The 27,720-nt window shown below is 38.3% G+C and overlaps 1 protein-coding gene across 2 annotated transcripts; it reads left to right on the forward strand.

Annotated features, from left to right (window-relative positions):
* Positions 1 to 314: 314 nt before the first annotated feature.
* Positions 315 to 27,495, forward strand: LOC120769621 (vesicular glutamate transporter 1). 2 transcript variants are annotated; one of them, XM_040096726.1, is made up of 10 exons: positions 315 to 355; positions 1,251 to 1,440; positions 5,013 to 5,677; positions 17,974 to 18,298; positions 23,078 to 23,314; positions 24,148 to 24,341; positions 24,407 to 24,866; positions 24,945 to 25,130; positions 26,097 to 26,297; positions 26,607 to 27,495. In XM_040096726.1, the coding sequence occupies exons 3-10, from the start codon at positions 5,628 to 5,630 to the stop codon at positions 26,895 to 26,897; spliced, it is 1,944 nt and encodes a 647-aa protein (XP_039952660.1). In that variant the 5' UTR covers positions 315 to 355; positions 1,251 to 1,440; positions 5,013 to 5,627; the 3' UTR covers positions 26,898 to 27,495. The 2 variants fall into 2 exon arrangements, with proteins under 2 accessions (XP_039952660.1, XP_039952659.1); XM_040096725.1 differs by lacking the exon at positions 315 to 355 and having other exon boundaries at positions 1,042 to 1,440.
* The last annotated feature ends 225 nt before the right edge of the window (positions 27,496 to 27,720 follow it).

Below are 27,720 nucleotides of genomic sequence, written 5' to 3' on the forward strand. Positions count from 1 at the left end.
TGTAACTGTTGCCTGCTGTGCGCAAGCCACCCTCGCCTGTTCGAAGCCATTTACATAACGGTATGCATGCATATATGTATGCGTATTTGTTTGTATGGGTGTGTGTGAGGCAATGAAAATTCCTTTGCATCGCCGCGTGGCTCTGTATAAGAAGCCCACACAGCTTTTCACCACACTAGTGCTGCGCTCTTCTTCAACTTGCGCTAGAACGGGTGCTGTATAGCTGGTGTGGTGAATTTGGCGCTCATGCTTGGCTATCACGGCAGGCATGTGTGGCTAAAAAGGATACTGAGGCTAGTTCTTCGTGCGTAGTCCTGCTGTGTGGTGTAAACGGTCCAAGCGGAGCTCTCAACGTGTTAGTCAGTGTTCAGAAAAAAAAATATTTAAAATTACAAATAAAAAATTTATTAATTGAATTAAAAATAGTTGAAGAAAGTGTTGCAAATTATTCCACAACAAGTGCTTAATTAAATTATAAGCGAAAAAAATATCAAAAAAAAGCTTAGCAGCGAGGTCCTCGAAAATTTTCACTTTCACAGCTCGCTTTCATTATATACTATTATATATTACATGCATACATATGTACATACACACAAGAAAGTCTATTGGAATGCTGCTGGCTTCCAATGTGCGCTGCTGACTTTCCAGCGCACTTTTTTTAGTCATATGCAGTTATTTCGCTGCAGCAACGCAGACTGCGTGCGAGTGGGAGCGCTACACATACATTAGTTGTATGTATGTATGTATATAAGTCATCAGAATCCAATAATTTCTAACCCACGCTAGTACAACCTTGCACCCACTCGTTCAACTATCCCCTTCACTCGCTCGCATTCGCATCACACTCACACTCCTCGTCGCTTGCAATCAGCGCGCACCTAGCTCAAATCTCAGCTTTGCAACACTGTATCTACATGCTAGGCGAATACCTAGTCAAATATGTATTTGATAAGCTGCCGCGATCTTCCACGTCCACTGCCTTGGCAGTTGCTGCAGCTAACAATCGCAACGCTCGCAGTCTTCCGTTAGAGCTCCAAACGTTTTGCTCGCGCAGCTAAACGCTCGGTTCGCGAGATGTCGCCACGGCTGCTGAGCAACTTTTAAGTTCTTTAACACTTTTATAGAAATTTTTAGTTCATTTATTTTTTGCGTTTAAGTTTTCATTACTTCTCCATGTGGTATTGTGCTGAGAGGAAAATGTTCGGTTCGAAAGAAATTTAATTTTAATAATCCGCAAATAATTTTCGCAGCGAAATCCGTTAGAAACTCCGACGCCAAAGCAACTTATCAGTAATTGTATCGATGTACCTTGTTTGTGATAAATTTTAAGTGTATTTTTTTGTCTAACATAAAATATTCAAACCTTGTGGCATATAACTCTGCAGATGCACATGAGACTGCCGGAACTATATGACGGAATGGATTAAATAGAACTGAAGTGTGAGTATTAAAAACAAAATATAAGATTAAAATTAAAGATAAGAAATTAAAATAACAGACTCATAAAGGTCAAAGCTTTTGGAGACTACATTGTCATTAATTGTGACATGTGCCTTGATCTTGGGCTATTAATTGAGATCGTAACTGGTTTAGGGTCGCAATTGATCAGCTGAGGGACCTTTGCTTTTTCTTCAATAAATGCGGAATAAATTTATATAACGGGGTAGTTTTTATAGCGTTAGATATGTACTTGTGCCGACGGAATATAATATTCACTTGGATTGAAAATAATTTAATGTTTTATTAGATTTATCTCTTAGAAAAATAATTCAGCAAAATTTTATTTAATCTTCACGAAAATCTATAATTTAAATTTTGATTTCGACTTCTAAGGTTTTGCGTTAAAAAGACATCTTCTATTATAATTTTTATTCACTTGCAACATGTTGCTACAGAGTATACTAGCTTTTTCACCTAAAGTTGTTTGTATCACCCAAAACAATCGAGACAGATATAGGATTATATACATATATATATATAAGTATATATATATATACAAATGATCAGGATGACGAGACGAGTTGAATTCCTTGGCAAAAAAGTGAGAACGAGTTCGACGATAGACGTATTCGGACCACAGCCATGCCCACAAAACGCCATTAACCGAAAACTTAACATACAAAGTGCGATAACTAAGTACTAAATTTAGATATAAAACTGTAATTTGGCACAGAGGATCGCAGTAGCAAGGAATTCTTGTGGGCTGAGAATTAAAAAAATGGGCCCAGCACTGCCCTCTAAGCAGTTTACTGTACACATCTCCTAACCACTAAACCTCTCTAAGCCACTCCAGGTACAATATCCAAATTCGTTGAGGACAAATCCCTTAAGTACTCAACCTACACTGTAAAAATAGATGAATTTAGGTGATAACTTGCACAATCCCCATATAACAGCTCCGTTAAAAATACTAAAAGCGCGATAAATCAATAAATAAATACTTCAAAAGCATTCAGCTTTACAGCTGGGATGATACAAGAGATCTCTATTGGAGCCGCGGTAAAAAATGGACGTTGGAATTGGAGGTTGGAAAACCCTCCACATTTCGGTAAAAGCCATATTTTGAACCTACTTGACCGATATTGACCAATATATAATGTTATCTTGACATTCCTAAGTACCAGTGCGCAAACAAGCAAATTAGACTACAATAACGCTTACTTCCCATATAACCCAATTTTAAGATCCATCTGTTTCATTCACTTTCCATTACAGAAATTAAGCACCTATAAATACATATATCGGGAGAAAACTTTGCTCGAGTAACACGTTTAAAGTAGACCATCTTATGATCAAAAAATGTCCAAAAAACTATTCAAGTCCTCAGATATCGAATATATGGATCAAAGTTCTTATAGCGAAATTTTTATCGAAAATATCGATTAATCTGTGATATATATATTATAGATTCTTTTCTAATAATAGTAAGCCTGTATATCAAATCGATCAGTATTCCTGTCTTGACAAAATTTCTTTGAGAAATCAAATAACGGGAGATCATTTTCAAGATCCTCCATATGTCAGATAAAAGCAACAGTACTCCACATACACGAAAACCAGCTCGGTCAAACATCTGGAAATAATGTAGGCGCTAATTTTTTAGTTAGTTCCATCTCTATATTCAAAGAGTCTTCCAACAGGTACTAAGTTGCGCCATAGTGACATTAATTAGGTAGGATAAATTTCCATAGAAGGCATTGCATTTTAAAATGAAACTGAAGCTTGCTCTAAAGAGCTTAAAATCACCGCTTTCTAAGATCTTCCAAGCCGAAGTAAATTTTTACTCTAAATTAAATTGAAGGCTTTTGTAGTAGAAGTTAGACCCAGAAGTTTATAGAACTTTCATTTAGCCTAAAAAATTCCTCCTTGTTAATATACATATATTAAATTAAAGGCGTCGTGATATTTGACAGACCCAGGAGGCTACATAGATAACACTACAAATCAACAAATCTGAAGGAAAAGGAAGAGGTCTCAGGGATATTTGAGCTGTCCTGATTAGGAATTTGAGTTGAACAATTTTTCATCACTTACAGCTATTTTCATCATTTAGTAAATGGTGGTGGTTTGACCCCTACACCCCTTGACAACAACATACAAATTATACGTTTTAGGAAATTTTTACTCCCATTTTCATGTTCAGCAAATAAAAATGGCAAGAAATAGGCTCTAGCATCACGGTGGCAAAATGACGGTAAGGCAACGTCCACGAAAAGCACAAAATGTCCAATGTAATGTTTGAAAATGGCGCTTTGAACGATATTGACCCCGCCGTAACATATCAATCCTTTTTCAACCAAAATCTTTTCCTGAAACTACTACTTAAAATTGAGAGATGGAGACTGGATACAGTATCAACAAATAGTCGTATAAAGCTACAGATAATGGCTATATCTATTAAGAGGTATTTTATCTTTGATTATTCCATAAGCGTTTTTTTTGCGATAGTCTGGTTGATTTTCAGATAAAAATTTCGCTTTTATATTTGTATTTTTTCTTCTTAGGTAAATACCTTCCTTAATCTCGGTTGATGGGTTTTCTAGAAGATATTCAGATTTTATCTTTAGTTTCTCTTCCGAAAAGAAAATTTAGAAATTTTTCGAAAAATAAGAAATATCTTTAAGCATTAGGTATAGTTAGGAGATCGATCCTAAAAAGGATCTTAGTTGGACAGCTTAGAGTGCCAATCCTCTTAAAAATTTGATTATAAAACCCCTTAAAAATCGACAAAACACTTTGAGCTTGCAACAAATTTGTTGAAATGGCCGATATCTTCTGAAACGCCGAAGGTAAGATTATAGAGATGTTTCAGTGTCTAGTTGTTCCCACCTCACTCTCCTCTATACAACGTTGACAACTAGCGCTCGTCAAGATTTTAAACCTTACCGTATGAATGTCTATTGTCCAGTCAAAGCTTCCAATCCGATGTGAGAGGGGCAAGGGTGCCTCCGCTGTGAATCTATAGACGTTAGGCGGCAAAAAAAAAATTGTGGTTCTGGTTTATAAGAGAACTTTGAAATCTACATTACATAACTACATATCTTCCATTCTCATACATACATTTTCATGACTAATTTTAACGCTATAAAATGTAATCATGTATAGAGAAAATTGATTTATTAAATGATCGCAAACAAATGTTCAGCTCCAAAAAGTATGCTTTATGAATTGTTTAAACATTCCTATGAAATATCAATATTTTTTAATAGCATTTTTGTACAGTAAAAATTTCTTTTGTAATATATTTGGCTTTCTCACCAATATTTCGCTCCTAAAACTATGCAGCAATGCACAATTTTGCACAACTCATCATTTTTTCGGTGCGCAAAGAGAAATTTATTAAAATAATCCGCTTATGAAACATAAGAGACGAGCGTAAGTAGTTAGAGGGGAGGGAGCGAAGCAAATAAATTGCACAGAACAAACTTTACCATTTGCTTATCAGCAAATGAACACGCTTCAGTGAAATGCGAAATTCATTCCGATTATTTTTCTCTCTGATTTCTTTGTAGAAATGGAAAATGACCCCAAAACGGCAACTGATGTTATTACTGCTGTCTCTGCTGCTGGTACAAAAACAAATAGCCCGACAACACACAAGCTGAGCAACAACAACAGCAAGCCAACACACAACTACCAATGTAATGAAATTATGAATCTCCACAAATGTAATAAAATCCAATAACAAAATATATACACACATATATTAATAGCTATACATGTGTGGGTGCGTGCCGATGTGTGCTAAAAACGAATTGTGCTCGTAAACAGCGAATTAAAGTGAAAACTGGGCGTAGAAACGCGTTGCAAACGAAAAGTGTAGCATAACTTTAGGCGCATAAATGAATTGCCGTGAAATTAACGCGCGCAGCAGATAAGCGTATTAGTGTGTGTAAAGGTGATGAAAAAATAAGTGTGGTAACGGTGAACGCGCAGTATTGCTTAGCGGTGAATGTGAGAAGTACGGGCGGAGGCTGTGGACCACCCATGAAGCGGTAATCAACTTTCCGTGAAATATACCGGCGACCAACCACGAGTGTGCAAAAACAATAAGTTAGCATTACAAACAACAACAATTCCAAAAAGTAAGCAGTCAAAGTTAAAACAACAACAACAACACCAGCAACATGAAGGGCTTAGCAGCATTTAAGGAGAAAGCAACGGGCGCTTTCAGTGGGTAAGTTGGCTACTGCAGAATATGTTCTACAGAAAATAGCAACAAAAGCAACAACATGAAAAGAACAGTATCACACAAAGTTCGAAATTTAATTTAACGGACCACTGACTGGACAGATTCGGCAGACCACGGTCATATTGTTGGGTGGTTGGAATATGACTGAACGGCAATCAAATTGTATTCTTGTTGTTGTTGCCGTTGTAGTCAAATCAGTGGCGGCACTTGAGCTGGCGGAAAATGAAATCATTTGTTACGGTTTATTACTGCATCGAATTCCAGCCATATTTCATTTTCTTTGTGGGCCCTCTGAAAGACTTTAAAGCTTGATAGCGGGAGAGAGACTCGAAATAGAGCGGTAACTTTTAAAACAAGCGTGATAATTACGATTTGAATTTGCTATGGTGAGCTTCATAGTCCATAAAGTAAATAAGATTTTGCAATCTTCAAAAATTTTTACGATAAATTCATAGAATATGTGCAAAAAGAGGTATAAAGAAAAATTTTCGACAAATTTTTTTCGTAAAATGTGAAAAAGATTTTTACCGAAAAAATTCAACAACCAGTTTGCTTGAAATGTTCAGATTCCAATGGAATGATGGCTACAAAGTCATTAAAAACTTTGTAAATGGTTTAAGGGAGTATTCTTTGTCAAGAACTCAAATGTTCGAAAGGCAGTGAAGGTCGTGAAGTCGTCGAAATTTGCCTCAACTTTTCCATTTACCTCTGTTAATGTTGATAACATTGAAAGATTTGGAGAGAAATTGCTTGAAGATCATCGTGTTGGCATCAAAAAGATAGCAAAAGAACGCAACATCTCTTATGGATCGACTTAATAAGTTTTGGTTCATGTATTTAATGCTAGACTCATATGAAAATACCTGAATCTTTTGCCAAAACGATGTGGAATTGAGGTCGTAAAAGAGATGCCTAGCCACAGCACCCTATATTCCTGAAATTCATTATTATTGGCAACAAGACGTAGTTTTATTTGACGTTGAAACTCTTCAAGAATTTAGCGAATAGGTCTACAAAGATGAGTCGAAACTGGAAAAATCAAATTTCCGGCTCTTGAAGTGGTACAAAACCTGCCACCTATAGACCTCTTCACTGAAAATTGCGCAGTAAAATCGGCGGGACGACTATTGGGGGAATTTACATATAGGATCTTCGGGCATAGCTCAATGGGTAATGGAGGTTGGACAAGCACCGATCAAGACCCCACTTTTCAACTTAAAAAGAAGGTTCAAGCAAGCACAAGAAAAGATGGCTGGCGTAAAGGTATATTAGCTACGCGCAACACTCTAAACATCTATACTGATGGCTCGAAAATTGACGATGGAGTTGGTGCGGGAATATACTGTCCAGAGTGAGGCATAACGCAACCTTTTAAGTTGCCGGACCACTGCAGTATATTGTATTTCAAGCTGCTGTTTTTGCTATTGCGAAAGTCGCAATTCCATCAAGCAGCAATCAAAGCAGTAACCTCGTATCGCATATCGGCCAGAAGTGTTTTTTAGGCAGGACAAAAGTGGAAAGTGTTGCCAAAAGTAAACAACTTGACTTTTACTGGATGCCAGGCCACAAAGGCATCGAGGGTAATGAAATAGTGGACGAGATTGCCAAGAATGGTGTACGGCTAACATCCGAAAACGTCATCAACATTGGGAAACCCATGCATTGTCTATACGACGATCTCGACAGAAGCATGGTAAAGAAAATCAAAATCCGATGGAAGGAGCAAAACACAATTCCCTTTGACGCTCGATTTAAGAGACTGTAGGAAAATGATCGGAACACTAACTGGTCGCTGTCTGGTGGCGGCACACGTCCGGGACTAGGGCTGACAGATGGAAAAGACTGCAGGAAATGTCAAAGCAGGATACCAGGGAAGCAATGGAGCATCTCTTGAACACTTGTCCCGCATTGGCAAACCTACGATTTAAGCATCTAAGGTCCCCACTGTCCAGGATACACTGGAGGAGGTATCGATAGTGAGGCTGCAGAGTCTGTTAAAATTCGCGCCCAGCGCAGGCATCCTAAAGAATGTCTGAACTCCATCTAGTATTGCAAAAGACCAAAACTGGTCTATGCGTGGATTATTGCCTACCAGTTTAACCTAACTCTATGTGTATACGAGCTCCCTGAAATTTCGGTCATCCTCCATAATCAATCTGGTACAGGAAAAATGCACATCGCATCAAAAGGTCTAAGGATTACGACTATACTTTGTTTGATATGTATAGCTTATTATTTTCAATTGATTTTTCATCTCCTTAAGAAGCTGCTCATTTTTTTGGAACCTCGGATATCGGACCAGTATGGTACACTGGCGTCATACGACTAAACGTTTGTAGAAAATGTTTTTTATTTGTGAAGGGTATTGGAGCTGAATTTTTTTCGTGTTTTTGTCTTAAATATGTTACAACATTTTGATAATTTTTACATTGACAAAAAATTGAAGCCTTTTCCTGTGATTTCTTAAATTTTTTTTAGAAGAAGGAAAGATTCGACTATAAGTCATACAAATAAACAAAAATTTTCAATTTCCTGAGATCTTTTTATCTTCGGAAACACTGTGTCCAAGAAGACTTATATAGAAAGATATTAGGTTCGAAATAGACCCCAATACAAATACTTTCTTAAATTGTTGAAATTTAATGTTGAAAGTATTTGTATTCTTCTTCTTAATTGGCGTAGAAACCGCTTAAGCGATTATAGCCGAGTTAACAACAGCGCGCCAGTCGTTTCTTCTTTTCGCTACGTGGCGTCAATTGGATATTCCAAGCGAAGCCAGGTCCTTCTCCACTTGGTCCTTCCAACGGAGTGGAGGTCTTCCTCTTCCTCTGCTTCCCCCGGCGGGTACTGGGTCGAATACTTTCAGAGCTGGGGTGTTTTCATCCATCTGGACAATATGACCTAGCCAGCGTAGCCGCTGTCTTTTAATTCGCTGAAATATGTCAATGTCGTCGTTTATCTCGTACAGCTCATCGTTCCATCGAATGCGGTATTCACATACGTGGCTAACGCGTAAAAGGGACCATAAATCTTTCGCAGAACTTTTCTCTCGAAAACTCGCAACGTCGACTCATCCGTTGTTGACATCGTCCAAGACTCTGCACCATACGGCAGGACCGGGAATTATAGAGTGACTTATAGGGAGAGTTTTGATTTTTAATTTTGTCGAGAGAGGACTGCTTCTCAATTGCCTACTCAGTCCGAAGTAGCACCTGTTGGCAAGAGTTATCCTGCGTTGGATTTCTAGGCTGACATTGTTGGTGGTGTTTACGCTGGTTCCAAGATAGACGAAATTATCTACGACTTCAATGTTATGACTGTCAACAGTGACGTGAGTGCCAAGTCGCGAGTGCGACGACTGTTTGTTTGATGACGGGATATATTTCGTCTTGCCCTCGTTCACTGCCAGACCCATTTTCTGTGCTTCTGCTGTACACTCTTATAGAAAGTATTTGTATTGGGGTCACGAAATTGGCTTCAATTTAACCTAGATAATTCCCTTCAGCATCATTTGTTACCCGATATAGATCAGCCTGAAATATAGTGGTTGTTTAATACGATCTCAAATGCTGGATTAAAGAAATTTCAGATTCAAAAACCATGTCATCTAAACTTGCACTAAATATCAAATGGCTCAAACAAGTATTTTCAAACTAAACAAATATTTAGATGCTTAGAAAACTCTTAAAGGTCGTGTCCACCTGTCACGACAACAAAAGTTTGAACTCTACAAACAACTATGTAAGGCAGATCTTTTAGTGAAGAAAGGAGGGTCCATTAAATGGATAAGAAAACTAAAAATGCGTGTGTGTCTGTGTCGCCGGAAAGTTGTAAAATTATTGACATACCAATAACAACTCAAACCCAGCTGATAACTCAGAGAAGTCAACGAAGGACAAGCCGATGACACAAGCAAAAATTGAGAGTGGTTTGCGTCACAAACAGAAAACTGAAGAAAAAAGTGAGAAGAAAAGAAAAGAATCGTGTATTGTGAACGTAGAAATTCCAAGCGTATGACATTGAACGCGCTGGCATGCCGAGTATGACACGCGGTGCGCACCATTCAGTAAAATATAGATGGGTGCGTCGCCAGGAGGCGTTGACGTCTCGCACTTGTGGAGCCGGAATTCCGGACACGTTCCATGCACGTGCAACCAGGATGAAGCCGAGAAGAAAGTGCACGCGCTCAACGGAAATTTTTATGAAGTGCGAGCTTTATGAGCTCTCAACTTTACTTGCTAGGTAACAGAAGCTGCGTAGGTGTTATGGGTATGTGATTTCGTTCGTGGGTTGCAGTAGGAATGCCATGTAATTTAGAGTAGCGAGCGATATTTTTAGCTCATTCAGGAGTGATTGAGTAATTTGAGATGTCATTTAGGACATATGAAGGATTACATTAAATTTATTGAATGAGTTTTATCATTGAAGCGGTGTTTCTGCAGTATATGCAGAGTAGTGCATATGTTGAAAATAAGATAAGAAAGTTGTACGTTTGTTTATTGTCTTAGTGGTGCTTTATGTGCTCTATGATTCATAATATGCAACTTATTATAGTATAATAATAAGGACTATTCATATACGTAAGCTTTGCATGTCAAAAAGAAACTAGTTTAGCTATCGATTCAAAATCAGAATTCAAGCCAACCTAGTATAATCTTCATTGAAAGAACGACAGCAGAAGAAGTACTGATTCCGATTAACTGATTAATGGCGATATTTTGGTATTTGGTAACCCCTGTAGCTTTCTGACTAGAGCTTCAGCAATATTCATAAATTTCGATCTTGGTTTAGTCATATCTTCTTTGACTTGGTTGGCGGTTTAACGGCTTGTATTTCATTTTTACATGCTTTGGGCTTTTGTTGCTGAATAATAGGCATATTTCACATTAGGGCTGTTAGTACTAGAATTTATCCCACCATTGTTTGAGTCTTAGCCAAGATTTTAGCCCATGATCACTCAGCCTTACAGGGTTTGTCCGGAAAGTAATAAGACTGAGTCGATTTCCAAGCAGTGAAGGCGTCACGGAAGGCATTCTCTAGAATAGCCATGAGAGCCGAGGTGCATGCTGTTTGGATCCCCTTTATCGTCTCAATAAACTCGGCCTTTTCAGGCAAGGAAACCAAAAAGGGCCGGATTGGGGCACATCTGGGCTGTAGGGTGGCTTCTTCTGAGTCTCTTGAGGACTTCCACGTAAAACTTAGCGTTGACGGGTTGTGCAGGAGAAACAAATTCATGGTGGACGATGTCTTTGATGGCAAAAAAGACAATGAGCATCGTTTTAACTTTGGATTTGCTCATGCTTCCCTTTTTTGTGTGAGGAGACGCCGGCGTGTGCCACTCGGAAGATTGACTCTTTGTCTCTGGCTCACACTCACAGATCCATGACTCTGTCTCATGTCATGCCTCCGTCGCAGATTTACCGAGTTTCACACAGAATTTAATCGCGTACATCTGCCCTAACGAACGCTGCATTTACGGCTTGCACCACTCACAGAAACACGTCGCGCGAAAATGTTTGTCCTGACTCTCCAGATGCTCGGAGGCATCTGACCAGCCGCTTGTTCGTTAGCTAAGAACGCCCCCTTACGTTCTACTCTAGGCCAGAATAAGCTTCAGGGGATGTGGTTTACAAAAGTACGAAATTCTTGTAGAATTCTTCGTAGGAAAAAGTTACCACTGGAATCGCAGATTTTGAAAGTCTTGCTTACTGCTTATATGAGCCGATTTAACTCTTGAATGTTGTCTCTTCTATATATAACCCTTGGACTTATAGAAAACTATGTTTATGCAGAAAGTTAATCATAGTTTGCGATATCATATCCTTTTCCTTCATCCATATGAAAAACTTTCTAGTATTATTCATAAATTCACTTTAATTATTCAACTTCAAGTTAAATGGCGTAATTGCGGCCGTTAACATTACTAAGCACTGTAAATTAGTATTGAAATGAATAAAAGTGTGCTGAAAGCAGGAAAAGTAGAAGGTATGGGGTATCGCCACATCCACTCCTCCAGCCACTTGATGGCAAACAAAGAAAATGTAATTGAAAAGCGTGCAAAGCGTGAAAATTTTATTCAGATCAAATACAGAGAAGGCGAAAGTTAGTTAGAAGCGAGCGTTTCTACAACGCCACGCTGACAGCCGCCACTTAAGGAGGTCGGATGCCTCAAGAAGACGCGCACAAGTGTCTGTCAAACAAAGCCATTGTTCCAGCACAGCGCTGCTTGGCAGAGAATATCATAGCATAGCACAACAAAATGGATATACCCAATGCGTGAAGACTTTTCCGCGCACAGGAATACTTATTACATTTGTGCTGAGCGTGTGTGAGTGGGCGCGTCTGCGGGAAGTGCGTTGGATCGCGCGCCTAAAAGCGCACAACAAATCGACATGCACTGAATGCGAAATTTGAATTGGAAGAAGAAAGAGTATATATATATATATACATAGAAATCGCATCATAATAAACCGCTATTCGATTCATTTAAATGTTTTTGATATGTCGCTTTGTTGTTTTTGTTGTTGACACTTGCTTTCCATTTCATTTTCATTTACTTGGCTTAGTCTCTGACTTCAAACCCACTCACACCACAATCGCATCTTGGTGACGCACAAAGTGTTTTCCGCTTTCTCCCACACTTCTTTGCTATTCTCTTCTTCTGCTTCTTCATCTCTTCGTCATCGTTTTCATCTGCAGTTGTTTTTGTTGTACTTTTACAAGTGCCTTGCTGGCAACGTATTGGCAATTGATAGCCGCAGAAATTTCACGCCAAGCTTTATGTCATATTCATCGCCACCCAGCGTACCCCACTTGCCCCGCGCCCACTCCACTTGTTGGCATTGTAATTGAAATTGCTTTGCTCATGCACAATGCCACTACACAACACTTTCATCTTAATGGTTTCTTAATGTGCGCCTTTATATTCATATCCATGGCATGGCGCATTGTGTCTCCAACACGACTGTAGTCAGCGTTGGCAGTAGGCCTAGTTGGAGGAGGCCACAGTGTCTGATATGTGTTATAGGGTTTGCATACATATACACAAAAAAACGTTTGCCAATAAATATTTGATATCGGCCATTGATTAGTCACTGAGGCTCTTTTATAAAGGTTTTTTTTCTTAATTTTTATAGTGAAATCGAAAATTCAGAGCTTGTATGGCAGCTATACTATATAGTGATCCGATCTAAACGATTCTTACAGATATTGTAGTGTTGTCTTGTAAAATAATCTATATAAAATTTTGTGCAGACACCTCGTCAAATGAAAAAGTTTCTCATACAAGGACTTGTTTCCGATCTCTCAGTTTATATGACAGCTATATGCTATTCTCATCCGATATCGACCAGTTTCACAAACAGCTTCTTAATGAGGAAATAAGGTGTGCAAGATTTCAGATCGATATCTCAAAAACTGAGGTACTAGTTCTCATAAAAATATAAGCCTCTCTCAGTATTAGGTCGTTCACCAAGTAACTTCGTTATTTTAGAGTGAATTAAACAAGATTTTTCATTGTATAAACCAATTTATGAACTATTATATTATTTTTTTTATCTAATACCTTTTGCCATCTTTCGTATAAGATTTTGATTTCATGCTCCTAAAACCATGATCCATGCGTGTAAAATATTTGTCCATCTGGTTTTCGACGTTTGAGATGAAGGTTCTTCCATAAAAAAAAAAAAATACAAAGCCCGGAATAAGTCATAGTCTGAAGGTCTGGAGAATATGGTGCGTGTGGTAGCAAATTCTATTCAAGCTTTTCGCGTGTCATCAAACTTGTATGAGCTTTCGCATTATCCATGTGGAACCCTACATCTTTTCTATTGATTAATTTTGGCCTCTTCTGTTGAGCACATCGCTCAATTTGTTTAGATGACCACAATATACTTCTGAATTAATTGTAGTATTGTCAGGGAAAAGCTCAAAATAAACGATCCCTTTGAAAACCCACCAAACAGACAATACTACTGTGGGCAAAAAATAGTAAGACTTTTAAACTTCAATTTCGCGTGAAAACCCATTTTTTGAAATATTTTTTTCAAGGTTGGTGGTCACATCAAAATAATCATTAGTGCTTAGTATACGCTGGTTTTCTGAAGTACACAAAGTGCGTTCGACAATATTTGCGACGAGTGAAATTATTCAACAAAGAAGTTCCATTAAATTTTGTGTGCGGAATCAAATTTCTGTTGCCGAAACGTTCAGAATATTAAATTACAAATTATTTAAAGCGGGTCGAGAACGCGTTGACGACGAACCACCTCCAGGACGGCCATCAACATCAACTGATGATCAGTACGTCAATAAAATAGTCAATAAAATAAAGAAATTGGTGATTGAGAATCGACGATTAAAAGAGGTATTACTGGCATTGTTGGAATATCGAAAGGTTCAGTGAAAACCATTTGAAAGATCATTTGGGCCTAAGAAAAGTAAAATCACGATTGGTTCCGAAATGACTAAATTTTTTCGAAAACAGCGTTGCGTTAACGTCTGTGAAACAATACTTTTCGACTATCAGGATGTCATGAAATGTATTATTACTGGCGATGTGTCTTGGATCTATGCTTACGATCCGGGAACAGACAATCAATCGGCCGAATATCGTGGGAAAGGTGAGCCGAGGCCGAAAAATATATGCCAAAGGAGGTCAAAAGTCAAGGTTCGAAATTAATCCACGACGCTTCATGGGGTTGTCGGTTGGGGTTAGACAAATTTAATCTTTCAGTAATCTCTTGAGTTGTTATTCGACGTTTCGCATCGAGCAACAATTTTGTTTTTATTCACATCGGTTTCAAGAGTCCTTCCAGGATGTGCTGCAACCTAAAGATCGAAATTGCGGGAACGAAATTTTGCAAACCTATTTAGGCGTTGGTGTTTGGTCGACACATCTTCTACGTATATAACATAATTTTCGCCTTGTTTAAACTATTAGTTTATCTTTTTCGATAGTAGAACAGTGAATATGCCAAAAATGCTAATTTTGAGCTTCCATCTTCGACCAAGCAGCAAACAAAAATTATCACAAAATATTTAAGACATTTTTTTACAAACATATATTCCGGCGTTGAAGAGGAAATTGGCTGCGAAACAGTTCAATAAGATCAGCTGTCGTCAGCAAACGAAATTACCTAATCAACGACCGAATATTTAACTATTATATGTATAATTTCCTTAAGTCAAGTTTTTGCTACGAAATTCAAACAGTGGAATATTCGCTGCCGCATCACTCACCGAAAGCTCGATATAACTAAATTGTAATGTAAGAGTATATGGTTTATAGATATCGAAACAAAACAAAAAAAAACTCCACAGAAACTCCACAACAATCCAAACCCAGTCTGCTTGATGCAGCAGCAGCCAGCGCCACAAATCCAGTCACGTCACTGCCGCCACAGACAAACCCTCGCTGCAAGCGCTAAAAACTCCAAAATACTGTGGCGCCACTACTTTTAATCTATTGGACGCCTAAAAGTCTGCAAAATTTTTACTGTAACGACAAGGATATGAGCGCCATAATAAACCAAGCAGAATATGCGCGCATAACACGACAATCAAGCAGAGATATTTAGCGGAGATACAAAATAAAATTGGCGTCAGACTAACTGGCTGGCATTAAAGGGCAACTAAATCATCACACACGCACACATAGACATAAAAATAGACATGACATTCATAGTGATTGAGAAAAAGCGAATAAGAAGAGAAATATACATATATTTATAACTATTTTGTGCGTCTGGGTGTGTGTGTTAGGGAAAAGAAATGTATTGCTGTCAAGACTTGGCAAACGAACTACTTCGAAATACGAAAACAAGAACATTAACAAGCTAGCTGGCGAGAGAGTCACCAATTGTCTGTGTGAGTGTGAGTGCGTGTGCCAGAAAAAATAGCAAATATTTGAATTATGAGACAACTGGCATATATTTGCAAGGGGACCAACGGATAAAGAAGGAAATAAGAAAGCATCAGCAGAGTTCGGGCGACCAGTGGCTTGTAAGTGGGTTGATTAGTGGCTAAAGCACGATATTGCTGGTCATTTATGTGTGTGGTTGTGTATTCCTAACTTTTACTGCGGCTTGACAGTGAAATGTGTGCCAATATTACTCTTCATATTCCACTGATGTGGCGAAGAGCTGTACTGGACTGAATAACTTGCATAGTTTACGGCGCTGAGAGTATAAAAAAGGAAAATATTTGAAAAAAAAAGAAAATATTTTTTTCTGCTTTTTTTTTTTGATTTTTTTGTTTTGTTGCAACTAAGCACATTCTGCCAGGCAATTAGTAAGGCCTGTTTATTTGTCAAGCCGCTGAAGAATCTAAGCAAGGTATGCAGTTTGTTGTTTTTTACACATTTTTGCTGTGAAAAATCTCGACCCTAGCAACTCAGCTTGGCTGCTGCGCTGCAGTGGGGCAGCAGTTTATACCTTTAACGCATAAATACCCAAATAATTGGCGGTAAGTCGTTGGAAAAGTACAAAAGCCAATTGAAGCACTTCAAATGGCGGCGAAAACAAGATTATTTGCGTTGTTGTTATGGCAACGATCTTTTGTGTTGTTAATTGATTTTGCCAGCGTTGGCTTTGAACTGAGAGAGCAGTGTATAAACAGGAGTATACTTAGGTACATATATAGGCAAGAAAAATGAAATTAGGATTATTTTTTTTTCTACCGAAAAGTGAGTCAAAAAGCTGCATAAGGCTTTTGATCGAAGTTTTTAGGAAAACGCTCTGAAAATTTCAGGCCGAAATCAGCAGGAAACATTTTTTTCTTAATTTCTTAAAATCGTCGTTTTTTAGGCTGCAACACAAGGTAAGGCACTTAAAGACAAAAAGAAAGAAAAATTGAGAGCAGTAAAAGCATTACTTTTGTTGGTCAAAAACTTTGGAGTACGTGGTTGTTGACTTAGCTAAGCAATGACAAGTACTTTCCATACATTTTGGCACTAGTTTTTCAAAACTGCATATCTTCAAAATATTTTAAATAGTAAAAATGAAAGGAATATTTAGTAATAACAACTTCTTTTCAGCTATCTTTGTGCCGCAGACTTTCTTTTCATCACTTTAATCCACTTTTTTTGTTTTCTCCATTTCGAAAAGTTTTACTTTTGCTTTTTAATTGCTCCCGAATATATGTATATCACTATTTTTGGTTCATTGGATACACTTATTTAATGAGATCGAGCGACAGTTATCTTCAAGAACTATATACCGAACTTATGTAGGTCTATAGGTAGTTTCTAAGGAAGTTTTTGGTATCTTTCTTCCTAATGTGGGACCTTATGCATTATATAGGTAGTTTCTAAAGAAACTATTGATATCCTTCTCCCCAATGTGTTCCAATATTTTCGGAAAAGGTCTAACTGAAACGTTTCGTACCGTCACCTCACATTACAACGCGAAGACACAAAAGAGGTTTACAATTGCAAACAACAAAACCATGAAAACAATAATAACAACAACCACTGGCATCTCGTAACTATTGATACGCACTTAATAAAATTGAATTTTATTTCAATTGGACACGTATGACTCAGCTTTCGCCGCAAAATACATACAAACGAGCGAGCTAAGAGTAGAAAAACAACAACGCCACCCTTGCGGCAAACGACCCCAGCAAACTAGAGTTTGTATCATTGCAACAAATTCACACTCTCGCACTTATTTGCCGGTTGTTGGCTGCTGTCAGCTCCTCTGGGAGTTCGGTTTGCTTTGCCTTCGCGTTGAAGCGACGTTGTGGCAAGTTGTTCTTTGTTGGGGTGGCAACACTCGTATTTACCGCTGATTGCCGGTATCACACATTTCAACGGTAAATCCTAGTGCCGCCGTGCGGTGTGCCTTCGTGTGGCATGTGGTATAAATATGGGAGTGAGTTTGTGCGTCTGTGTGTGTTTGTCATGCTTTTTCTATGCACGCCTTCGCATTTCTCAGATTTTATTGCTCAATTATGTTGAAAGCTTCCAATCAACAGGTATTTTTGTGGCTTCACGGTGCATGCTATGATCACTTGGCCATTAAGATGTAATTTATATGACCCCCGGGAATGGTCAGCATTTGTTGTCATGCGAATGTCATAATCAAGGTAGCTTATAAATTTCAAAAAACAAAAAAAATCAGGAAAGACACTGTGCAATAAATATTATTGCATTTCACTGATTTTTATCTTTAATAAAAATTGTTTGAAGAGGCGAAATATATAAATAAATGAATATATAAGCAAATAACTAAATCTCACTCACCCCATCATTTAATGTACTCTCTTCTCCTCTCTTCCAGCATCAAACCGAATATTGAAAAATTTGAGATCTCCAAAAACTATCATGGCGGCTATGGCGGTTACGAAGAGATGGAGGACGGCGATAAGATCGGCGACGGTCCAGGCGGCGGCATACCATATGATGATGATAGACCCGATTCGCCAGCCTCTTTCGAGGAGATCGAACGCCCGCCATTACGTAAAATCGACAAGTACTGCAAAGCCGAGTGTCCTTGCTTGCCGGCGCGTTACACGATTGCCGTGATGGCTTGTGTGGGCTTTATGATATCGTTTGGCATGCGTTGCAATATGTCGGCGGCAAAGCTGAAAGGAGAACAAAATCATGTGAGTGTTTTGAAGAAGTGACGAGAAAAATATTTTTATAAAAAAAAGTATTTTATGTGTTAAAAATTACATAAAATATAAAATATACTATTTTGTATGAAATATTTCTTAAATATTATATAAAAAAAGAACATTATTTTGTAAAAAGGATATTTCGGTTATTTGGACTGTTTTCGAGTACTCCAAATCATTACTTAGTAAGCAGTGGGAGGAAATCCTCTTAGCTATATCTTCCATGCGGTTGCTGATTTGGCAACTGGCGGGCGCCTTTTATACTTCGCTTTCTGGTAACTTTACGCCATTGGTAGAGGGAGATTGCTAATGAGTTACCTTCCGGCAGGTATAAAACGCTAGAGATAGAGATTGCCTGAAAAAAACTTAACTTGGAGGAAAAAGGTGAAAAAAGCGGGCTAGAAAAACAACCCAAATGTAGATGGGAGAAGTGGCTGCTGTCACCGGCGGGAACAGTAAGTCTACTTCCACTGCTACTGTCAAACTTGCTTTATAACTCAGAGGTTCAATGAAGACTCGGTCCCCGAAACCGTTAACAGGAACGAAAAGAAAACCTTGCTACGCTCTCCGGGGAATATCAAAGATGTTTTTTGGGTTATAAGGACTACGGCCAACAATGAGGGTTTGAAGCCAAAAGTTACTTACAAAGCGCCGGTCATAAAGGCCATAAAGGACTTAACTGCAAGTCCAACCGAACGAGGGAGATCGAGGTAATGTTGGCTTGGGCTAAAGGACAAATGGAGAAAGGCCGAGTATATTACGCACCGCGACCGCAATTCCCGCTGAAGCATCCAAAATTCGTGAAATGTATAGAGAAAAAAATTTCGACCAAAAGGCAGCTTTTCGCTCAAAGCGTAACAGCGTGGCCGACTAAACGGCCGGTGCGAAATGACGAAGCTGTGAAGCTAAATGTCACGGTTGAACCAGGATATACCCTCAACCTCCAGAGTGGCAATAAAGACCAGCGAGATAGCCTAGAAGTACTTAACAGTGGCGCTCATTGACCGCCGCAGCCTCCTAAAACCGATTGCAAGTAGTGAACCTGAAGATGCTAGATGCGCTATTCGCGAAAATGAACAGAGATGAACTTTTGATGGTGCGGCTTGGCTGATTGGAGTCAAAATTCTTAAAATTTGTCCTCACCGCTATGGGCAAAGGAAGTAAAATGCATTCTGGGAGGTGGTCGTCCTGAAAATAGTCGACAGAGCGGTAGAAAATTCATAATTAGACTTAAGCGGTTACATGGGCTTACGGGTTTCAAAAAATCGAAATTTCTTATGGTCTTATTAAACTATACAATACCTCTAGAATATTATCTTAAATTTTAGAGTTGATCCGAGTAATAGTTTCGGGGATACAGTCTTGAGAACTTGTGCACTCGAGGCTAGCTAGGCTGAGTGGGCCGTATTTAAACGCGTTTTTCTCGAAACTGTGTTTTTGATGTCGGTTGACAAGGTTTACAGGCCTTTGACATTCAATTCTTTAAGGCAACAAAATATTTAATATTTTATGTGAGAAAAAAATTTTTGAAAAGGGCTATTTTTTAAACCCTTAATTCGAACCCTACAAATTTTAAAGTTAAAAAAGAAAAAAATCACATTAATTTTGAAATTTCTATTTGTAGAATGAGGAATAAAATTACAATTAAAATACACCAGCATAAATTTGTGCATAAGCATTAGGGTGACACACTTTTCAAATCTTAGAAATATACGAATTTCGGATTTAAAAAAAATACATCTGAGGCAGTTTCTTTTCCTACTAGAAACCGTGAAGTAGAAATTTGTATCATTAACGGTTCAAAAGTTATGGTACTTTTAATGAAAACAAATTTTTTATGTGTTATTTATATGGGAAGCTTTGAATGCACTTCGATATCTCTTAAAATTAAGCTAAAAATTGGGCCTTGGGATATTTTTTCTCTGTACAAAGGCTCGTTTTAAACCATACATTCGATATTCGGATTTTTTTATGGCGCACCCTAATATGTAAATATATTATATATCATATATCACAAATATATGATGCCAAATATCTGCTACAATTAATGATATGACTATTCACTGCAAGGCAGCTGAAATTTAACTAATTTGCGAGAGCATAAATATGTACGACTGGCGAGTGAAATATCTGTCAATTAATTTTTCACATTTGCGAAAAATGCCGAAGGCCAAAGTCACGTTTCAAATTTCGTTGTGTTGGCTTTCAATACATACACACATGTATCTAGATATAAATATGTATGTGCATATATTTGTATCAGTCTTCACTTGCCACTGCCAACTTAAATTTTCTTACGCCAGCAACTGCCTCTGGTCGCCCATTTCACGAGCGTAAGCTCATAATTCACAACTCCTATTTTTATTTGTACTCTGTTGTACTCGCTCTGCCTTCCTCGCTCCGCGCATTTAAATATTCTTTTATTTATAACATACTTGGTATATTTTGTAAATGTTTTAGAGATATCCCTTTTCAATGGTTATGGGCATAATTCCGTCACGCTCGTTAATAATGCCTTCAGGGCGCTTTGGCGAGCAAGTATTCGGGCTTTCGACTGCTGGCGCCAACTTTTACGTCAACAACAGGATGTTTTCTGCGCTTATTTTCCATTACCCCCTACCGAACAACCCTGTCTCTGCTCAAATGGGTATCTCGGCTTTGTGGCTTTTGTTGCTATGCACTTAGCTATCGAGATTCCGCATCATTTGTTGCAAAATAGCAAAATATGCATTGTGGTTATATTACTACACAGAAGTGAATGTGTGTGTGTGTTTGCATTTTCCATTTCAATGCGGCGCACTTGAATGCTTTTTGTGCAACTGCAACAATTGTTGTTGCGCGTCCCATTATTGCAGCTGCTAATGGATACATTTATATTTTGTCGATGCAGGGTTGCCGGTGAGCGCGAGTGGTATAACATAATATATTTGAGAAGCGGTTTAAAAATGGGTAGTGAAAAGCGGTAGAGGTGTGGGTGCTTTGAAAGATTTGGGTGAGGTTTTTATATTACGTCTACTTCTTAAAGAGGCAGCCTCGAATCTCTTTCCTCTCTTCTTCCTAATGAAGAGATGTACTTAAATATCTGTTGCGCATCAAATATCCTACTTTTCGCAGATATACGTCGTTACAGTCTTTAAAAAGATGTCTTGTTAGTAGATATATATTTAAAAACTTCACCTCTAGTGTAGTTCTAACCAATCGTTTACTCTTTATCTAAAAATTCAACGTTTGTAAACACTTGTAGAAACCATCCAATCGCTTTACTAATGAAATCTCTAAGTTTTGTAAATCAGAGTAAAACTCTTATTGGCTTATCTAGACTACAAAGCGACTTGAAAAGTTCTGAATGTTGCTTGGGAAATCATCTGTGCTTCCTTTATGAAAAGTTTAGCTCAGAACCGCAACCAGAGTACTATACCTCCAGTCTGTATTTTTGAATTAGAGCTTCGGTGGGAACTTGTACCAACTTCTGGTTTGCAAATTCTATACGATTTCCCTACTTCTAGAATACTGAAAATGATGAAAACCTCAATGGAAGCCTCAATTAACCTCTTGGTTATATATCGGCGTGGACTGTTAAGCCTTCAATCGCAAGTTTTATAGACCCGGTATCCTATGAAGTTTAGAACAATTAGAGTTTCGGCTGACATAAGAAACAGTAAGGCATATACACTTATTTCGACTTTAGTCCAAAATTCTACGGCGATTATGATCGGGGAAATGTGTCTAGTGAAAACGCTTATAGTTGTCTGCTTAACAAAAAAAAATGGATGAAACTAAGTTTGCTGTAGAACCTTCCTTTTATCTAATATGTAACGTTATATTTTTTCCCATTGTCACGTCGAACTTTTCTCCATAGTGATTAGAAGTTTGAAATTTTTACCTAAAAGTCGAGTTAAGTAACATGTGAGATGGTGTGGAGTACTTATCTGCAGAGATGTGTTTTATAATTTTTGCTGGTTAATTTGTCAGGGTCTATTCTGGAGTAGTAGGGTACAGTATCCTGAACGAGGCTGCGCAAAGCTTACTCTCGACTGGTCAGTCTATTTGAGTTCTTATGGAACGTAGAGGTCCTCTGTTGGCCACTCTAGTCTAATGGCGGCGCAGTGCGCGAACTAGGTGCAAAATGCACAGCCGTAGAGGCTAAGGCCACAGTAGTGCGTTGGCAGCATGGGGCCACGTAATTCGTTGTCCACTCCCTGTCTGTCTTAAGGCTTGAGCAGGTCTTCAGATGGCTCCATCCATTGCACGTATTACAACTAACCGAGGTGGAGTTTGAATGAAGTCTTTTGGCGCAGACGCAGCAGAGAATTCCTTCGGGCCCCAGTTAGACTCACTGCTAGCAAGAGTCAGGACAGCGAGCAATACTGCTGCAAGGCATTACTCCAGTGATGACAATCTTAGACTAAAACTTACCTATCTAAACGGGACTAGATCTCCGAGAGCCCTTGGCCGGATAAAAAAAAAATAGAAACAGCTGTTGTGGGAATCGCAGACCCTCTTTGGATCGTCTATACTGGCCAATACAGCACTTTTTCAAAAACCTAACGGAAAATTTTCGGGGATTGAAATCAACGAATGAGAATTTTTTCGAAGAGATTCAAAGTTTCAAAATTTAGGGTTTTTCTTAGATTATTTTTCATCTACCATTGTGTTTGTAGGTATTTTCATGCATAATTTATCTTAATTCACTACTAGAACCCACAGTATATATGTACCAAAATAAATAACCCACTGTATATAAATATTCCTTTTATTTCTTTTCAGACAAAATTCATGAATTGGAGCGTCGCTGTGGAGAGTCATGTGGATTCATCATTCTTTTGGGGCTATTTGGTCACACAAATACCGGGTGGTTTCATAGCATCGAGATTTCCGGCTAATAAAATCTTCGGCTTATCAATTGTATGTTCGGCAACATTGCATTTGTTGGTGCCAGTGGTGATGGCCGTGTGTCATGGTTATGTATTAATAGGTGTACGTGTAACGCAAGGTCTGTTTGAGGTGAGTGGGAGTTAGCAAAAAAAAAAAAAAAACAAAAAAAAAAAACAAAAAAGCACCAGTATTCAAATCGGAATGTTCTATGAAAGCAAATCTCAGAGACAGTTATACAAAGCACATACATATGTATGTATATATGTACATATGTACATATACTATAGTAAGCAATATTTGTCACAGAAGTATCATTGAATTAACGGGAAATAAAATGTAGCGTTTTGTAAAAAATTCGATTTGCGCTAAGCAGATCAAAGCCACTTGAATTCTACTGAATTTCACTGAATTTGCGAATTTGGCTGCGCATAGCTCATCAGGCGCATGATTTGCAGGCATTCAAAATAAGATTGAATCAAATAAAAGTATAGCAATTGTATATTTATTTAAGTTTACATATGTATATGTGTATGTGTGTGTAACTAACTACACACACGCTCGCATTTAAGCTCTCTTTTCATAATATTAATATGAATGTTTTGTTGGCTGGCGCAATGAAAACATGATGTAATCTGCTTTTAGGCGCTGAGGGTTGCTACTGCCAAATCCTTTCGCCATCTTTTGATGAGCAAATCGTTATTTTCTGCCTTTTATTGCGTTTTATTTATTTTTTCTACGAAGCTACGGCAAAAAGAATCCCGCATTTCCTGTTTCCTGCGATTTATTTCTGCAAACTATAGTAGAAGTTAACAAAAACAACAATAATAGAATATTAAAAATATGCTATACTTATTTCTATGAGTCCTTGGTGACAATGCAACTTTTTTGCTTATAAATTCTGAAAATTTCTATTTCTACCCAACCTTTTTTGCATTTCCTTTGTCCACTTTTGCCCCATACAGGGTGTCACCTATCCGGCTTGTCATGGTATCTGGCGATTTTGGGCGCCACCCATGGAGCGTTCACGTCTGGCCACATTAGCATTCAGCGGCTCGTATGCGGGCGTTGTGGTGGGTCTGCCATTGTCCGGTTTGCTCGCCGACGCGATTGGCTATCAGGCGCCCTTCTATGCTTACGGCATGTTCGGCATAACATGGTAAGCACTACAAGATACCGAATACTTTAAATATATTGTATACAATAATTCAATAATTTCCTTAGGTACCTCTTTTGGTTGTGGCTCTGCTTTGAGAATCCCCGCAAACATCCTGCCATCAGCATACCGGAATTGAAGTACATCGAGAAATCGCTGGGCGAGACCTCTATGCAGCCCTCAATGCCGTCGTTGAGCACCACACCGTGGCGTGAGATGGTGCGCTCGATGCCCGTCTATGCCATTATTGTGGCGAACTTCTGTCGTTCGTGGAACTTTTATCTGCTCGTGCTCTTCCAGTCGTCCTTCCTCAAGCATAAGTTCGGTTTTAAGGTGGAGGAGGCCGGTTTCATCGGTTCGCTGCCACATTTGATTATGACCACGATTGTGCCATTCGGTGGCATGTTGGCCGATCATCTGCGTAAGAATGGCATTATGTCGACCACGAATGTACGAAAACTGTTCAATTGTGGCGGTTTCGGCATGGAGGGTCTGTTCTTTCTCTTCGTCGCGCACTCGGATACGGCGGTGAGTATGATTAGACGCGGTTTTATACAATTCTAGTATGACGAATTAAATACGTGCCATTAAATTCTTGTGCTTTAGACCGGCGCCATGTTTGCTCTGACTTGCGGTGTTGCCTTCAGTGGGTTCGCCATTTCCGGCTATAATGTAAATCATCTGGATATTGCTCCGCGTTATGCCAGTATTTTGATGGGTCTCTCGAACGGTATTGGTACCTTGGCTGGTATAATTGTGCCCTACGTGTTGGATGGCTTGATCCGTCAACATGTAAGTAGCGAAGTTTTGAAGAAAAAATATTCTCCGAAAATGAAAGAAAGTGAAGAAAAAAATTGGTGATAAGACAAATAGCATGTCATCTTTATCCAAGTACTTAGCGAGCGATCTCTCTTGACCCAAACTTACATTCCATTGGTAGGTAAGATTAAGAGGTCGGTCCTGAGAGAGATCTCACTTGGTACTTTAATACTTCTATATACAAGATCATAAGTCCCTTGCAAACCGACAAAGCCTGTCACAAATTTGTTAGGTCGCTAATGCCTATTTCGGCTATGTCTTCTGGTTCACCGACGATAAGACTACCGATATAGGTTTACCAAGATCCATGGCAGTTGGATCATCCGCTGCAGTTGCGCCGCTATAATGCCATCAGTGCCCGTGAACTTTAAATGTTTGAACGATTTTGGCGTCTAGGTGAGGTGGCGCTCATCCAGTGTGTCCAGGAAGACTTTATAGCACAAATGGAGGTCTCCTTGTGGCCCTTCTTCAGCCGAGTAATTGAAGGGAAAGTGAGAGTATTCAGGTGTAGCATCAACGACTCCTCACTGCTCAGGGACCATCCAATATCAGCTTTCTATGCACACCTCAATGGAGTACGTTTTTCGCCAGAATGTGCCTAAGCCCTGAGGACTCATCGCAAGCATCTACACTTTCGCAGAAGGCTTTCCACGAGGTTCTCTTGGGTTTCTTCAATTCGAATTTGTGAATATCTAGTCCTGCCTTATACAACGTTTTCACTGAAAATATCTTTTCTGGAATATCAAAAACATGTCTTAAAGAATTTTTATCACTTGAAGTGGGCTCGAAAGTAGTATAAATGTTCGGCTCAGTTATCTGTTTCCTCTGTATTAACTTAATAGGAGTGTTATTTTTATTATTATATTTAAAATTTGATTAACTTCCAAATTTATAATCAAAAACGAATTTTATTTTTAAATCCTTGTCTTTCCGCTTTAGCCCTACGACTGTTGGACCACCGTCTTCACACTTGCCGCATGCGTTCATTTAATCGGCTGCACCTTCTACGGCATCTTCGCTTCCGGCGAACTGCAACCCTGGGCCGAGCCACCGCACGAAGAGAAACAGGTGTGGGCGCCACCAATGGGCGCCATTGCTGAAGATCCCAGCCAAGGCGGTTACACCAAGGAGACATCCTTTGTAAGTTTGAAAGCGAACGCTTTATGGAGTTATGATTTCATTGCAGCAGAATTGTGTAAACACAAATTGACATGCAATCGTGGCATTATAAATAGAAGATATTATATAAAATGCATTTACGAATCATAATTTTTATGTTATAAAATCGAGGGAAGGGATAGAGAGCGACAGAAGGGTACAAAGTGCTTTTTGTCACAAAAAAAGCTTCATTAAAGCTCACTCATACCTTTTCCTCATACGAAATTGCTTTTTAATGCATTGCAATTATATTTATTTTCAACTCTTCTAACAAAAATTGCTTTTTCACAGGGCGTCACACCGCAATACACCGAACAGAGTCAAATGCAACAACCAAATGCCATCAATTATGGTGCGACCGGTCACGTGGCCAATAATCCCTTCGCCGCCATGTCGGGTGGCACTATACCCGAGGAGAGCGTTATGCCCGAGCAGACAGCTGATGCCAGCGCATATGGCGCTTATGATTACTCACAACAACAACAACAAATGCCAAGTTATGATCCACAATACCCACAACATTTGTCATACCCACAACAAGCACAGCAACCAAATTACCAACAACCCTATCAAACACAGTAGGCTGAGCGAGCGCGGTTGGCAAGTAAAAACAAAGATTAGTGAAAAATTGAGCAAAATTCAAAATGCAAAAATGTTCGAAATTCAGAATGCAAAAATATTCGAAATTCAAACAGCAACAAATATTATCACAAACTGAAACAATGAAAAGTGGCTAATATAGGAAATACTCTAAGGAATAGCGCAAATATCCCACAAATATCTTCGAAAATCAAAAAATAGCTTTCAACTTGTTTTTGTTGTACATGCTGCATGTATGTACATATGTATGTTTAAAACTATTTCTGGATTTAGTTCAAAACACTTACAAATTACTGGAACCAAAGTACGAATCAAAGCAAAAATTATATATAAAATGCCATACAGCTATAATTATTACAACAACAAGCAGCATAATAATTAAAGTATTAACTATAACAACTACAAAAGTGCTAACAATAAGTATGCTTATATGAAATTTGAGTTTATTGATAGATAAAGGGTCATCAACGCATGCAAATTTAAAAAAAATATTTATTAAAAATAAATTAAAATATTATTAAATTTTTTTTTTAATGCACCGAATGAACTTAGGCACGAAACTCAAGTAATTAATTTATTAAAAAACAATACGAGATCTTAAAAACAATTTACAAATTATATGCACCTATTTTTTTATTTTTTTTTTGTTACCAAATTTCAGTTTTTCAAAAAATTTATATTTATAAATTATTTTTATAAAAAAATAATATTATCATTATAAAAACAATTACTAAATTTTTTTATTTTCTATACATTTTATTTTTTTCCGTTGATTTATTTTATTTTTAATCGAAAAAACACAGTT

This window comes from Bactrocera tryoni, chromosome 2, assembly GCF_016617805.1.
Source record: "Bactrocera tryoni isolate S06 chromosome 2, CSIRO_BtryS06_freeze2, whole genome shotgun sequence".
Lineage (NCBI taxonomy): Eukaryota > Metazoa > Arthropoda > Insecta > Diptera > Tephritidae > Bactrocera > Bactrocera tryoni.

Excerpts from the sequence above, each read along its gene's own strand:
- LOC120769621 (XM_040096726.1), top strand. The coding sequence starts at position 5,628 with ATGAAGGGCTTAGCAGCATTTAAGGAGAAAGCAACGGGCGCTTTCAGT. Across the intron at positions 5,678-17,973 it reads GCAACGGGCGCTTTCAGTGG|CATCAAACCGAATATTGAAA; the intron begins GTAAGTTGGCTA and ends CCTCTCTTCCAG. Across the intron at positions 25,131-26,096 it reads ATGGCTTGATCCGTCAACAT|CCCTACGACTGTTGGACCAC; the intron begins GTAAGTAGCGAA and ends TTTCCGCTTTAG.